Raw genomic sequence first — 14,104 nt, forward strand, 5'->3', positions numbered from 1 at the left:
TGTGTCCTCTAGGTGTAAAGTGGTGAGTCTAAAATTAAACTTTGGACATAAATGAGATGTTTTTACTTTTGAGCCCGTTCATGCTTACTATTTCACACTAATGCATGAGAAAATTACTTTTTACAAAAGCGTAAATCATCATAACGTTCATAACCGATTTAAATAAACTAATAAATTAATTGAAGAATTAGCTTACTGTTTTCTAAGAGACACACAATCATAATATTGGATACACAGGGTGGGGCGAGGGATGATTTGAACTAAATATTAGTAAATTCAAATGTGTTCATGTAGGCATGGAATATATTTTTCAATGGTATGTTGGAGGATAGACCATACTTTTGCATACAGGCTGGATTTAAGTAAATAAAGTTAAAATATTAAAAAAGAATAATATGATATTATTCTTACAGCATGTGGTTCCCTTAGATATTAAAATCACTTCCCTCTGCTAAGGCAAATTTCTAAGGGTACTAAAGACAAAACTGCATCACTTCACTTCACTTTCTATTTCCTCCACGATAACAATAAATCCATTGCAGCGTGATCAAGTTCACATACATCAAGCCACGCCCTTCCGCGCTTGCGAAATGCTAAGCCCCGCCCCCTTAACGCATCCTCCTCCGTATTACTATGGGCGTTGATTTCCGGTAATTTTGCGTCTGGATTTGTTTTTGTTCTTCATGTTGCACAGCGTGTGTCTTACTCGTGCACTTTTGTTTGTATGCTCGCGTGCGTTTGTGGGCGTGCGGCTGTGGTCTTTTAACGGTTCCCGGTTTCGGGTACTGTCACCGCCTCCCACCCCTCTTCCTCCTCCTCCTTCCTCGCGTCCCTACATGCGAGTCACCGTCGCGGCTCCACGCATCGCTGGCCCGCAATGACCAAGAGCCCCGAAACGCAGCCGGCCGACGGGGACGTGTGTCAGCGGGCGAAGAACGGACTGAGGCCGGAGAGGAACGGCTCGGCGAAGAGCCTCCGCCGCGGCCATGAGCGGCGGCCCGAGCCCCCCCGCCGGTCCCCGGGCGAAGGAGAGGAGCGGGAGGCGGATGCAGAGGCGGCGGAGGAGGAGGAGGAGGAGGAGGTGAGGCCCGGGGATGGGACCGGGGAGGAGAGAGACTGGTGTGGCCGGGGGTTCGAACCAAACAACCCCCCCCCCCCCCCTGGACGATGCTGACGTGACTGACTTCCAGCAGCGCCCCGTTAGGAGGGCGGCGTAGACGCCGGATCCCGTGCAAAACATCCGAGGTTAAAGGGTTCTCGCGTGTTCACGTGGTCACAGGCTCCCTCAAACCGGGATTTAAACCCGTTTCACGAGTCCTAACGAGGCGCCGTTGGATTCGGCATAATCTTATTTAGACCAAATCACATTTGAAAATATTAAATTCTCAATTTTAGTGAATGGGCTCATCGTGCTCCCGAACCGGGCCCGCGGGGGGTACAGCTCTCAAAAGTCTGATGTTGCTCTGAATTATAATTAGTTCACAATGTGTTATTCTCACAAGGAGTGGCTTTTTTTTTAATGGAAACTAATTAGTGTTTTGGCCGCTCCTCTCAACCTCAATTGAACCATAAACATTTGTATTGCTCAATTTTGTCTGTTAACTGTGTATAGTGGTACACGTTAATTGTCCCTGAAGTGGGTAACCATGGGGGGATTCTAGGGAGACGCCAGTGTAAGTGTTTTTTCCAAAGAGGCTAATGAAATTTCCACCCTTGGGTGCCCCCCGTCTGTAATTAAAAGCCCCCCCCCCCCCCTCCCCAATCAGATGCACGCGAGCCCCGAGGGGGGGGCATGGAAAGGTTTGCATGTTATTGTCACAATTTTCCCCTCCATATCAAAATCAAAAAAAAAAAGTCTCTCCTTGTATTTAACTTTTTTTAATAGTGTGAGTTTTGAGAGTTTTGAGGCACAGAACAATAGTCAGAGGTTCACTGTTGAGCCCGGCTGCTCGCGTTGAGGTATTTGAGAGAAACGCATGACTGGTCACATGCAGCGCCTGACGGCCATCAGCGCGGGGACGCGCTCCTGATGGCAGCTCGCCAGGCTGCAGGTTCTTTAAACCAGAAACCTCCTTTCTCTTTACGGAAAACGTTGTGTTTTGTGGACGCGTCGGACGCCACTCGTCAACGTCGTCAACACCACGGGCCCTTCCTTTTATTTGGCAGTCAAATCTGCCTCCCCGGGGTTTTTTGGCGCCCGCTGTTTTCTTTCCTGGAGGGTTGGTGTACAGCTGCACCAGAGCTGAGGCCTCGACCGAACATAAGCCACGTCCAGACTGAGACACAGACACCCCCCCCCCCCCCCCCCCCCCCCCCGACCGTCATAAAGGGAAACCTCCTCACTGCTTACAGGCTGGACTTCTGTCTTTCTGTCTCTGTTCATGCTAACCGGCGTTTCCCCGTTTTTTTTCTTTCTCCCCCCCCCCGCCAATGTCCCCCAGGTCCCCGCGGCGCCGCGTCCCTGCGGCCCGTACGGCCGGCCCTTCGCCGAGTCCTTCGAGGAGACGCCCATGCTGGTGGCGGTGCTCACCTACATGGGCTACGGCGTCCTGACCGTCTTCGGCTACCTGCGCGACTTCCTCCGCCACTGGAAGATCGACCGCTGCCACATCGGCAGGGAGAAGGAGGAGCAGACGGTGAGCTGAGGGGGGGGGGGGCTGAGCGGGGGGGGGGGTCGCTCCCGTGTGGTAGCGAGTGACTCTGTGACCCCCCCCCCCCCCCTAGAGTATGTCCAGCATTCCTAAGCCTTGTTAGTGTTGCTCGGAGACGGCCAAGGAAGTCCACATCTCCTGTTGAAACGCGCCCTTTGGCCCGCCGAGGTTGTTTTCAACCTGTTATGTAGCTTTTTGAAAAGTGGAGCCCATTGTTTTCAAAGTGCTCGGTCACGTCGAGGAAAGGAAAGGAAGCGGCTGAGATAAGAGCGGGGGAAGTCACGGACTCGAGGATATGCCGCGCCACGGGAAATGGATTTCATGAATTTCCTCATTTTCGTTCCTTCCAGCTTTGTCTGCAAAGGGCAAACGTGGCCTTTATAGCATTTTTACATCAAAACAACACCTGATAACGTTGGCCTCCCTGCTTCTCCTCACCATCCACTCCCTCTCTCTCTCTCTTCCTCTCTCCATCCGCTTGTAGGGTTTCGTGCCCCTTTACCAGGACTTTGAGAACTTCTACACCCGAAACCTCTACATACGCATACGGGACAACTGGAACAGGCCCCTATGCAGCGTCCCGGGGGCCAAAATGGACCTGATGGAGCGAACGTCCCGCGACTACAACTGGACCTTTGAGTGAGCGAGACATGTATTCAAAGTTGTTATCGTCGACCTCTCTGCTCCGCGCCGCCCCGTTGCCAACGGGCTCTGTCTCTCGCTTCCCTTGCAGCTACACGGGCCGGGTGGTGCGGGACGTGATCAACCTGGGCTCCTACAACTACCTGGGCTTCGCCGAGAACACGGGCCCGTGCGCCGACTCCGCGGCCGAGGTCGCCGCCAAGTACGGCGTCGGGGTGGCGAGCACCAGGCAGGAGATCGGTACGAGCCCACGCCAAAAACACACACGGAGGCCCGGGCCATCCCACTCTCGCTGTCACTTGGGCTGAGCAGCAGGAATGCAGCGGAGGGGGGGGGGGGATAATGGACTAGTTTGTTTTGTGGCACAGTGGAAACTAACACGGTAGATTCTGGCGTGCAAACAACACAAAGCTTTTTAATACCCGGGCGGTTCTTTGTCATGGGGTTCGTCCAGTAGAGGCATCGTGTTGGGTTTTTAAAGGTCGTTTCTGGTGCAAATCCGCCTCGCAGGGAACCTCGACCGACACGAGGAGATGGAGAAGCTGGTTGCCGAGTTCCTGGGCGTGGAGTCGGCCATGGCGTTCGGGATGGGCTTCGCCACCAACTCCATGAACATACCGGCCCTGGCTGGCAAGGTAGGACCCCCGGGGGAGGGGGGGTTGCTTGTCTTCCTGCGGCGCTCCTTTCCAATCTGTTGTTTCTTCACCAGCTCTCTTTGAGCTCGCTTCCTCTGTGTCGTCTCAGCACTTTTCTTCCAACTGTCACTGCGTCCACCTCGTGCGCATGTGAGGCCTGTAGTGGTGTGTCAACCAGTGTTTCCCCTAGGTTTACTTCAGGAGGGGGGGGGGAGGGGGAATTGGTTGGTTGCTTTATGTCCCCACACCGACATATTTGCGACATATTGATTTCAGTGTGGAACTGTGGTTTTTATAAACTGTGCACTTTTTCTGGGGGGGGGGGGTGTAATTGTTACAATGGTAGGTGAAACACTGGTCAACTGCTGAAATACGCCATTTAGCCCTTCCACGTCCACGCCCTTCTTCTTCTTCTTCTTCTTCTTCTTCTTTTGTTAGTTGTGAAATGATGCAACTCTTTGTTTTCATTAAAAAAAAAAAAAATCAGAACCAGTTGCCCAATCTCCTCCCTTTTTAAACCACCTAAACAATGGAACCAACAAAGCAGCATTCTCCCTTCAACTGTCTCCGATAGCCAAGGACTCTGCAGCCCGTCTGTACTAGAGTGACTTTCTCAGTCTGCCGCCTCCGCCGGATGTGCACTGATCCCATGAATGAATCCTGTGTGAATGTTGCCTGGTGTGTCCTGCAGGGCTGTCTGATTCTGAGTGATGAATTGAACCACGCCTCTCTGGTCCTGGGTACCAGACTCTCAGGGTCCACCATCAGAGTCTTCAAACACAACAGTGAGTCTGGGGCTACAGAGAGGTCCTCCTTCAAGTCTCCTAACCTGCACTCCCAGGCACATTTTTATTATTATTACAGCCTTGCTGCTTAATACTGGATGTATCTTTTATTTATATATACTGTACATATTCTCTTTATTTATATACATCACATAGATCTACTCTGCGCGTTACCTGCTTTCTTGCACTTCTGGTTAGATGCCAAACTGCATTTTGTTGTCTCAGTAGTCGACAATAAGTTGAATCTAATCTAATCTAATCTCCCTGTGCTCATGTTTACCTTCCTTCATTCTTCCTTCTTCACGCGCCTCTAATAGCTTTCATCATGTTTTTGGGACATACTCCATGCAGAGTAATGCTCTCCTCACCTATTCCTCCATATGGCGTGGTACCTTTTCACACGCTACTGGGGAAGTAGTTCTTCCTTCTACGACAGTTTAAATCGTGAATCACAATCTGAGGATGTAGAAACACAAAAACGGACGAACAGTTCTGCGGGTCGCCTTGGTATCGTTCCCCGTCACACTAGAATGCAGCAGAAGAAAGGCCTTTGTTAACGTTTTTAGGTGACACCTGTGCTTTTCCTCTCACGAGCCGGAATGTCGGCTGTTGAAGGCCGCCGGCACGGAGCAAACTTTATCTCGTTCTCACACAAAGTCACGCGCAGCCAACGTCATCACATTCTCTCGATTTTTTTTTTTTTTTTTTTTTCTGTCAGACATGCAGAGCCTCGAGAAGCTGCTGAGAGAGGCCATAGTTCACGGGCAGCCCAGGACCCACAGGCCATGGAAGAAGATCCTCATCGTGGTGGAAGGCATCTACAGGTAGGCCTCCCCATTGCCCTCACAAGTCGTATCTTTAACAAAATCCCCTTCAGGTGTTTTGCAGTCACGGGTCATCAAGGCTCAAAGTGTCATAGGCCTAAACGTAGTGGAACAAAAGCAGGCACCATCTTTAAAATACTCTTTTTCCTGCTTGGTTCCACAGTAGATTCTTCTTCCCTTGGTTCCACGTGCTGCAGATGCATCAGATTGTGCACATTCGCGGCTTCGATGGGTCACTCTGTACTGCTACACTACTCCATTCTGACAACACTCTTCTATCTCTTCTTCAAGTTCTTGCACCATTACCACACTTTGGCACCTTGTGAACACACCACATGAAACCTGATGTCATTCGGGTAACGTCTGCTCACCAGCCGACAGGTCTCAGCAGGTCTGCACTTGGCCCTCGGCTGAGGAAGCGAGAGCACCTTCCGTGAGCTCAGATTTCTTGGCTTGTCAGGAAAGGAAAGGAACACATAAGCCCGACAGCAACCGCTCTGCTTTTTTTTTTTTCTTCTTCTCTTCCCCGCAGCATGGAGGGCAGCGTGGTGCGCCTGCCCGAGGTCATTGCCCTGAAGAAGCGCTACCGGGCCTACCTTTACCTCGACGAGGCGCACAGCATCGGGGCCCTGGGGCCGAGGGGGAGAGGTGTGGTCGATTACTTTGGCCTGGACCCCTGCGACGTGGACGTCATGATGGGCACTTTCACCAAGAGCTTCGGCGCCGCGGGGGGATACATCGCAGGGAAAAGGGTGAGGATGGAGGGGGGGGGGAGGGGGAGGTGGTGTAGGTTGAATTCTATCACAGCTTCTTTTCCAGCTGTGAGAGAAGGAGCTGAAGCGCACGGATGGTTTTCCTGCTCTCAACGATCTGCAAACGGCCGCTCAAGCCCTGGTTAATGTGCCAAAGCGCTAGGTGTGGTTAATGAGGACACCAATCATCTCAGCAATGTGGATATCCTGCCTGGCAGAGCATTCCTGACCTGTATTAGCCCTCGGAACGGATGTCTCACCTTCAGGAAGCTGTGACGCTGTCCTGAACAAAAGAAAATGAGTCCGAGCAGATTTACCGGCTTCGCTGACCACATTTACTACTAAGTGTGTCACAAAAACCACAACCTGTACAAAACATGATCTTTTGAAATGCTAACCAACTAACCAACCTGAGCCCCCCCCCCCCCCCCCCCCCCTGGGTCTGATGGAGCGCTTGAAGCTTTTCATGCGCGTCTCCTTACGTCTCCTGTGTGTCTGCTGGCTTTAGGAGCTCATTGAGTACCTGCGTTCCCATTCACACAGTGCGGTCTACGCCACCTCCATGTCTCCTCCTGTGGTGGAGCAAATCGTCACTTCCATGAAGTGCATTATGGGAGAGGATGGAACAAAAATAGGTAAGCGGTTCAACAATGCATATTTGAAACAATTGTAACCTGGAATTTTCTGGCCTTGTGAAGGTTTTTTTTTCTGTTTTTCTGACAGTCAATAATGTGCATCAGATACCTTCCTACCTAATCATTTAAAATGACCATCTTAGCTGCTGTAATGGTCATCAGGCGCCACCGGGTGTCAGTGCACACTCACGAAATCAGAGACGGTCGTCTTATCTGAATCCAGTTGCTATCGGAGCAATGCTAGTCCAGTTAAATCTCAGTCAACATTTAGACCTTTTGGCCATTGATTAACTAAATATACCCAACCGTGATTCACTTCAAACGGTCAATTTGTGTTCCAATGTCTCCTCTCGTCATCCCAAGGCCTTGAGCGCGTGCAGCAGCTGGCGTTGAACACGGTCTATTTCCGCAAGAGGCTTCGGGATATGGGCTTCATCATCTACGGCAACCAGGACTCCCCCGTGGTGCCCATGATGCTCTACATGCCGGCCAAGATAGGGTGAGGCTCCATCTGCTGTCCGCCCCCCCCCTCCTCAATGACTCAAAGGTGTTGTGTGTCATTCCTGCGGTTTCCCCTCGGTCCCACCAGAGCGTTCGGCAGGGAGATGCTGAAGAGGAACATAGGGGTGGTGGTCGTGGGCTTCCCCGCCACGCCCATCATCGAGTCCCGGGCGCGCTTCTGCCTCTCAGCCGCCCACACGAAGGACGTGCTCGACAAGGTGACCGATGGGTCGTGTGTGTGTGTGTGTGTGTGTGTGTGTGTCGTTGGAACAAAGAGGCGACGTTGTTGGAAGAAGGAGAGAGTTCAGCGGGCTTTGGGCAAAGCAAGATGAGGCTTAGCTTTATCTGTATAACTATATATACAATAAAAATGCCCGCTCCTGATTGATTGGTAAATACTTGGTTAAGCCAGATCTCGCTGGCACACCTGAGCAAGAAGAGCTGAAGCACAATTAGTCCGAATTATCTGTCCCAAAGTCTCAGTGGACAAAGGGTGCTAAGAACCACATGCAATGACTAGTAGTACTAGTAGATGTAGTACTAGTTTATACCACTTCTTGCATTATTTCTAATGACAGCCCTCCCATTATAAGATGGTGTAATGACTTTCAATTATGTGTGTGTGTGTGTGTGTGTGTTCATGCAGCTGCGTCACCCTGCAGGTCACCTGCACCACCGTGTATTCTGAGTACTTTCAGCCCAGAAACTTACAAGACGGGTGTTTTTTGTCCATAAAAATCTCGCCTGGTGCAGCTTTCAATTTCCCAAAGCCACATGTTGCCCTTCGTCGTGACAGCTTCTTCTTCTTCTTCTTCTTCTTCTTCTTCTTATTGTACCAATGTCTCCACAGGCGCTGAGTGTCATCAGTGAGGTGGGCGACCTCCTTCAGCTCAAGTATTCCCGACACAAAATCAAGCCGGCGCCGCCGCGGCCCTCCGACGGCGGCGGCGGCGCATACGAGGACGTCGACGACTGAGGAGGCCGTCCACTCTCCTGAAGCGAGCGACGACCAGGACGGGGGCCCCCGAGGCCCCCGAGACACGAGCGCAGGAAGCAGCCCTCACCTGCACCCTGCCTTACTCACACATGCAGAACTTGTGGTGCACACACTGAAAAACAAAACAAACACTTTAACCTTTTTCCTTGTTGTTCTTTTACATTATTATTTTTTTTCATTTTGTGTCAAAGACTTTAAGTTGTTGTGTGTGTGCTTGTTGCATGTTAGACCGTGTTCGTGTGTCTCTGAACTCGTGAGCGTTGGCCATTGCTTCGACGTGACGTCGTACCGCAACAGAGGCCACAAGTGGCCCGTTTGTGTGGTTGCCTTTAGGTTTTTACTACGACCAAAATAAACAAATGCCATCCACTGTTATTGATGCTAAGCTAACAACCTGCTGGCCATGACGTTCTATGTGCGGCTTTTATTTTAAACGTAGCGCAAAAGTGTACTTCTCAAAAACACAAAATAATCTTTTTCTTCAATCATTATTCGTTAATTTGTCTCAGCTCACGCTGGCTTTCAGTCAGCTGTGAGTCGCCTTCATTTACTCCAGTGTCAAGATTTAAGTACATCCTGTAAACAGACGCTTAATTGGAATGAAATATTGTGAGAAATGATATATTAATAGTCACTTCTATTGGGAAAGAACATGCTCTCATTCCCACAGTTATGTTTTATGCCCCGTCACTGACGTCAGCATGATTGTATGCTTTTTATATTCATGTTAAGAATTTAATATCACTTAATAATCGTTCTATTCTGTTTTCAAATGTTCAGTTCATTGGTACCAGTGGGTCCGGTTAGTCCCTCTGAAGCAGTGCAGCAAATAGAAGGAAATTGCTTTATCTTGTTTCTTTCTTCCACGTGACACACTCCCGTCTTTCACGCCCTTTAGCTTTGTGCTGCTGAGCTTCGGGCGTGGGGGGGGGATTTAACACTTTAAATGAAGGTCTACAAAAGTTAAAAGAAGGATATTTCACACGTGATCCATTCAGGCATCTGACAGGCATTAATGCACAGTGAGAATTACATTACATTTACGTGTAGAAGCTGCTCAGATACACACGGCTCCTTTGTGTCTGTCACGATGCAAAACGTGTCCAAACTTTTACATTTTGATATGAAAATGGAGTAAAACCCAGAGACCCTACAGGTGGACCCCCTATTGATGCTTTTCGAAATGTGAATTATATCCCAGTTCTCACAGAATAATTGGTGCTAGGTTGTTGGTGTAAGACATTTTGTATAACGGTTTTATTGTCTCATTAAAAAGGAGTTATTCATAATATTTTGTTCACTATAGAACTGGCAACAATCTCCTTAACTGCCCCCGGATTTCACCTTTAATGGCGTCACTGATTTAGTGCGAGCAAACACATCAGAGATCATTCTTTTTCTGATATAGTGCCTTTTGAAGCCAGCGTTTTTTCTAAGAGTTGCGATTATTCTGTGTGTCAAAATTGTTTTATCTTCTGCGGTCTTATTTGACTTGTTTCACCACTTTGTCCTCAACACTGCTGATAAATTGCACTTGATGTGTCCTCTGTGTTGACTAATTTTCATGGATTTGATCATAGAAAATGCTTTATTTGCCACATATCTGCAAATTTTTGATAACTAAAGTGTCACCCACGTCGATGATATTGGTAGATTGTTAAAACAATAAAAGAAGCAAAGCAGATTTGAGCTGCCGACTGTTCTAAGACTCCTCTTTTACACACTTGCATGTTAATAAATGTAACTCGGGTAACTTGTGCATCATTAATCATTTAGAGCTATTGTTGGATTGGTATCAATCAATAACATTGTGTGACAACATATTTACTTTGGGAAATAATAGAGGATGCTTGATTATAAATTATAATCAATTGCAGATTATGAATTCTAATGAAGGAAAAAAAAGGGGAAAATAGATTAAAAGGGCGTTAAGGCACACACAACCGACAGGGCGACTCCCAGAGCAACGAGGGGCTCAGATAAAACACTTCAAAGGTCACTGCACGGCACACAGTGGCCCAGGCGCCACCCCCATGCTCCCAATGTCGAGTTAAGCACCTTTGAGTCGTCAGGTTTTTAAGGAGCCGCCGTTGTCGGCCATGATAATAATATGTGTGGATGGTGGCTGGGACCTTTACGGTTGGTAATCATCATTGGGTTACAGCTTCTACGTACAGCCAATGATAATAATGATTGATTGATTTAGTCAGTCCCTGCCCATCTGGATGCTTGCGTAACTGGATTTTTTTTCTCGCAGCCTCCATCAGACTTTAAAGCCCTGCTCTTTGCTTCGGCAGCTCATTTGCTCTCAACACTTTCCTTTGGTTATCTGCTTTAAGGTTTGCTGCTAAAATGGCCACAGCTGGTAAGGTAGGTAAACAATTCAAGAAGGGAGCATTTTATTATGTACAACTCTGATGTTTTAATTGGTATGTTATAGTGTTTTATCTATAGGTAGAAAACCACAATGTCAGAATGCAATAAAAAAAGGACCAGCGATGATGTTTATATCCATAATGCAATGTATCAAGCTGATTATAACTAAAAAAACCAACAGTTTTTTTATTTTTTACTGCTGGTTACATGTGCTTTTAGTTTGAAACTGTCAAAACAGAGATTTGTTCACTGTGGATTCTGGCAAAGACGAAGGCAGTGAGCGCCAAAGAAAGTTCAGAAAGGTCCACATTGGAATCCCATAACTTTCACGCAGTGTTTGCTTTTCCTCGAGTAGCTTTGTGAGAGCGATGGAAACCACCGTCCTCCGAGAGAGGAACTAATCGTAGAGGATTAGGGAACCAAGTCCAGGCCAAAAGTTTTGATCCTTTTGAAAAACAAATGTGAACCTGAAACTTTTGTTCTTAGACATTGAAAAATACAACAGTGTATACAAAAAAAAAATAAGTGGACAAAAAGTGTATTTGAATTCAATAGTTTGGACTCATATATTTTTATACTTCACTTTTATATATATTTTTATATTTTATATTATTTTTTCGGTTGCAGATTTAACATTTTTCCGCTCAATTCTTCTCTTATTCACACTTTTGGCCCGATGGCCGTGCAATGGTGGGCGGGGCATCAACAGAGAAGGGCGGGGCATCAACAAAGAAGGGCGGGGCATCAACAAAGAAGGGCGTGGTATCTTCTTAACAAAGCTTGGATTTGGCTCCATAGAGGATCATAACATTTCATCATCATTGCAGAAACCCGTTTTAAATTACTCATAACTTATCACTGGTTCTAAGTCATTTGAGTACCCCCCCCCCCCCCCCCCCCCCCACCAGGTCATTAAGTGCAAGGCAGCTGTGGCCTGGGAGCCCAACAAGCCTCTGGTGATGGAGGAGATTGAGGTGGCCCCGCCCCAGGCCAACGAGGTCCGCATCAAGGTGAGAGAAGTGGTTAGAAGCAGCCTCCAGGTTTTCCTTCAGATGGTGAGAACGACGCTGGTTTCACGTTGTGGCGGCTTTGTCTCAGATCGTGGCGACTGGAGTGTGCCACACGGACCTGTACCATCTGTTCGAGGGGATGGACAAAGACGGCTTCCCCGCAGTCCTCGGCCACGAGGGAGCCGGCGTTGTGGAGAGCGTTGGGACCGGAGTCTCCGAGTTCCAACCCGGTTCGGTTTTAAGCTCAGATTCCCAACCTGACCGATCAATGCTCGTCCCACTTTGTTCTCACCTCTGATCCCAACAAAACTTTTCACATCGGATTTGTTTATTTTTTAGTTGACCTAAAGCTCCTCTGACACGGCAGCCCTTTGTTTGACTTTCAGGAGACAAGGTCATCCCCCTGTTCATCCCCCAGTGTGGAGAATGTCGCTTCTGCAAGAGTCCCAAAACCAACCAGTGTGTGAATGGCTGGTGAGCTCGTCTTGTTCTTCTCATCTCTTCTTTTCATCAAGACAGGATGGGCTCATATTATGTCATAGACCGATAGATGGTGCACTACCACCACAACGTATTAAATCAGAGGAGCAACTGAGTCTTAAGCTACATTTTCAATCTAACAAATTCTCTACACAGGAATGCCCGTGTGATGTCGGACCCAGAGTCCAGGTTCACCTGCAAGGGGAAGAAGGTGCTGCAGTATATGGGAACCAGTACCTTCTCTGAGTACACCGTTATGAACCAGATGTCCGTGGCCAAGATCGACCCCGCTGCCCCTCTGGACAAAGTCTGTCTCCTGGGCTGCGGGATCTGCACAGGATACGGAGCGGCCGTTAACACCGCCAAGGTGTGTCCGTTTGACCTTCTGGAACACACGGCGGACAGGGACCCCTTGTTGACCGAACCCTGCTGCGTCCGCAGGTGGAACCGGGCTCCACCTGTGCCGTGTTCGGCCTGGGAGCCGTGGGCTTGGCTGCCGTCATGGGCTGCCAGGCGGCGGGAGCCAAGAGGATCATCGCCGTGGACGTCAACCCGGAGAAGTTCGTCAAGGCCAAGGCGTTCGGGGCGACCGACTTCGTGAACCCGAAGGATCACAGCGGCCCGGTCAGCCAGGTGCTGTCGGAGATGACCGGCGGAGGGGTGGACTTCTCCCTGGAATGTGTCGGGAATGTGACCGTCATGGTGAGTAACTTCTCAAAGCTTTTAGTTTTTTAGTCATCTGCGGATGCGAGAGCGTTTTCGGTTTCACGGTCGTCGTCCCCCTGCAGCGCAGCGCCTTGGAGTCCTGTGTGAGAGGCTGGGGCGTCAGCGTGCTGGTGGGCTGGACGGACATGGACGACTTTGCCGCCCGCCCCCTTCAGCTCATCGCCGGACGCACGTGGAAGGGCTCCCTGTTTGGAGGTGAGACGCCTACATCGGGCATGTGGATTCCTGCGATCGGTCAACCAGCACTAAGAAGGTAAATTGCTCACGTTTTAAGCGTGATGTCTGTGGTTCAGGATTTAAGAGTAAGGACGGCGTGCCTCAGATGGTCAAAGCCTACCTGGACAAGAAGATAAAGGTGGATGAGTTCATCACTCACAACATGACCTTGGACCAGGTCAACGACGCCATCGAGCTGATGAAGCGTGGCAAATGGTAGATGAACGCCTCCGTAGTTGCTCAGTTTTTCAGGACGCATCACAGAGGTCTGAGTGTTGGTTGTTTTGTTTTTTTTGTTGCTCCGCAGCATCCGGACGGTGCTGAGTGTTTCCCCACAGTGAAGACGCTGCATCGCCTCGACCCAAGCAAAACTCTTTATGTGTACTCGAGGATAATAAAGAGAAATGTCAAAAAACATGAGCTGTGTGCAAACCTGATTCTGAACTCACTCAACGCTGTTACCGCGGATTTCTTGCAGGTTGTTTGAGGTCAACCGTCACGGCAGATCAGTGGTTTCCCTTTTGGTGCTGTAGGTGCGATTTGTCATTGTTAATGTCCAAATGCAATCAAGTTAAATATTTACACTTGTGATTGGTTGAATGGAAGATAGATTAAAATAATGCACGTATTTATACTGATAGTGAATATATTTACATAGAAACTGCATCGTATCCCGACAAAGAAAATAATCAGACTGAACTCAGAAAGCCTTCTGCTACAAACAAGGACTTTGGACCGTTAAGTTAAAATAAATTATCAAGTTATTTTTCCCGACAAGCATCCCTTCTCCTTCTTCACAGTACAGGGACGTTTTATCTTTCCATGTAATATGTAACAAACTAATACAAATATAACTGAGTGAAAAAGTTCAGTT

At 48.8% G+C, this 14,104-nt stretch overlaps 2 protein-coding genes across 2 annotated transcripts; both read left to right on the forward strand.

Annotated features, from left to right (window-relative positions):
• Positions 1–394: 394 nt before the first annotated feature.
• Positions 395–10,111, forward strand: LOC119227780 (serine palmitoyltransferase 2-like). Its single transcript, XM_037486862.2, has 12 exons — positions 395–1,081; positions 2,442–2,636; positions 3,136–3,290; positions 3,385–3,533; positions 3,804–3,928; positions 4,620–4,713; positions 5,432–5,537; positions 6,070–6,289; positions 6,798–6,924; positions 7,288–7,423; positions 7,514–7,643; positions 8,276–10,111. The coding sequence occupies exons 1-12, from the start codon at positions 878–880 to the stop codon at positions 8,399–8,401; spliced, it is 1,767 nt and encodes a 588-aa protein (XP_037342759.2). The 5' UTR covers positions 395–877; the 3' UTR covers positions 8,402–10,111.
• Positions 10,112–10,626: 515 nt separating this feature from the next.
• On the forward strand, positions 10,627–13,647 carry LOC119227322 (alcohol dehydrogenase 1-like). Its single transcript, XM_037486024.2, has 9 exons — positions 10,627–10,792; positions 11,707–11,808; positions 11,897–12,038; positions 12,195–12,282; positions 12,445–12,655; positions 12,730–12,990; positions 13,077–13,209; positions 13,308–13,446; positions 13,538–13,647. The coding sequence occupies exons 1-9, from the start codon at positions 10,775–10,777 to the stop codon at positions 13,569–13,571; spliced, it is 1,128 nt and encodes a 375-aa protein (XP_037341921.2). The 5' UTR covers positions 10,627–10,774; the 3' UTR covers positions 13,572–13,647.
• Positions 13,648–14,104: the final 457 nt, after the last annotated feature.

Source organism: Pungitius pungitius, chromosome 14 (assembly GCF_949316345.1).
Source record: "Pungitius pungitius chromosome 14, fPunPun2.1, whole genome shotgun sequence".
Lineage (NCBI taxonomy): Eukaryota > Metazoa > Chordata > Actinopteri > Perciformes > Gasterosteidae > Pungitius > Pungitius pungitius.

Coding starts and splice junctions, on each gene's coding strand:
- LOC119227780 (XM_037486862.2), top strand. CDS start 878: ATGACCAAGAGCCCCGAAACGCAGCCGGCCGACGGGGACGTGTGTCAG. Junction 3,291..3,384: donor GACTACAACTGGACCTTTGA/GTGAGCGAGACA, acceptor CTTCCCTTGCAG/CTACACGGGCCGGGTGGTGC. Junction 7,424..7,513: donor TACATGCCGGCCAAGATAGG/GTGAGGCTCCAT, acceptor CGGTCCCACCAG/AGCGTTCGGCAGGGAGATGC.
- LOC119227322 (XM_037486024.2), top strand. Junction 12,283..12,444: donor AACCAGTGTGTGAATGGCTG/GTGAGCTCGTCT, acceptor TTCTCTACACAG/GAATGCCCGTGTGATGTCGG. Junction 12,656..12,729: donor CGGCCGTTAACACCGCCAAG/GTGTGTCCGTTT, acceptor CTGCGTCCGCAG/GTGGAACCGGGCTCCACCTG.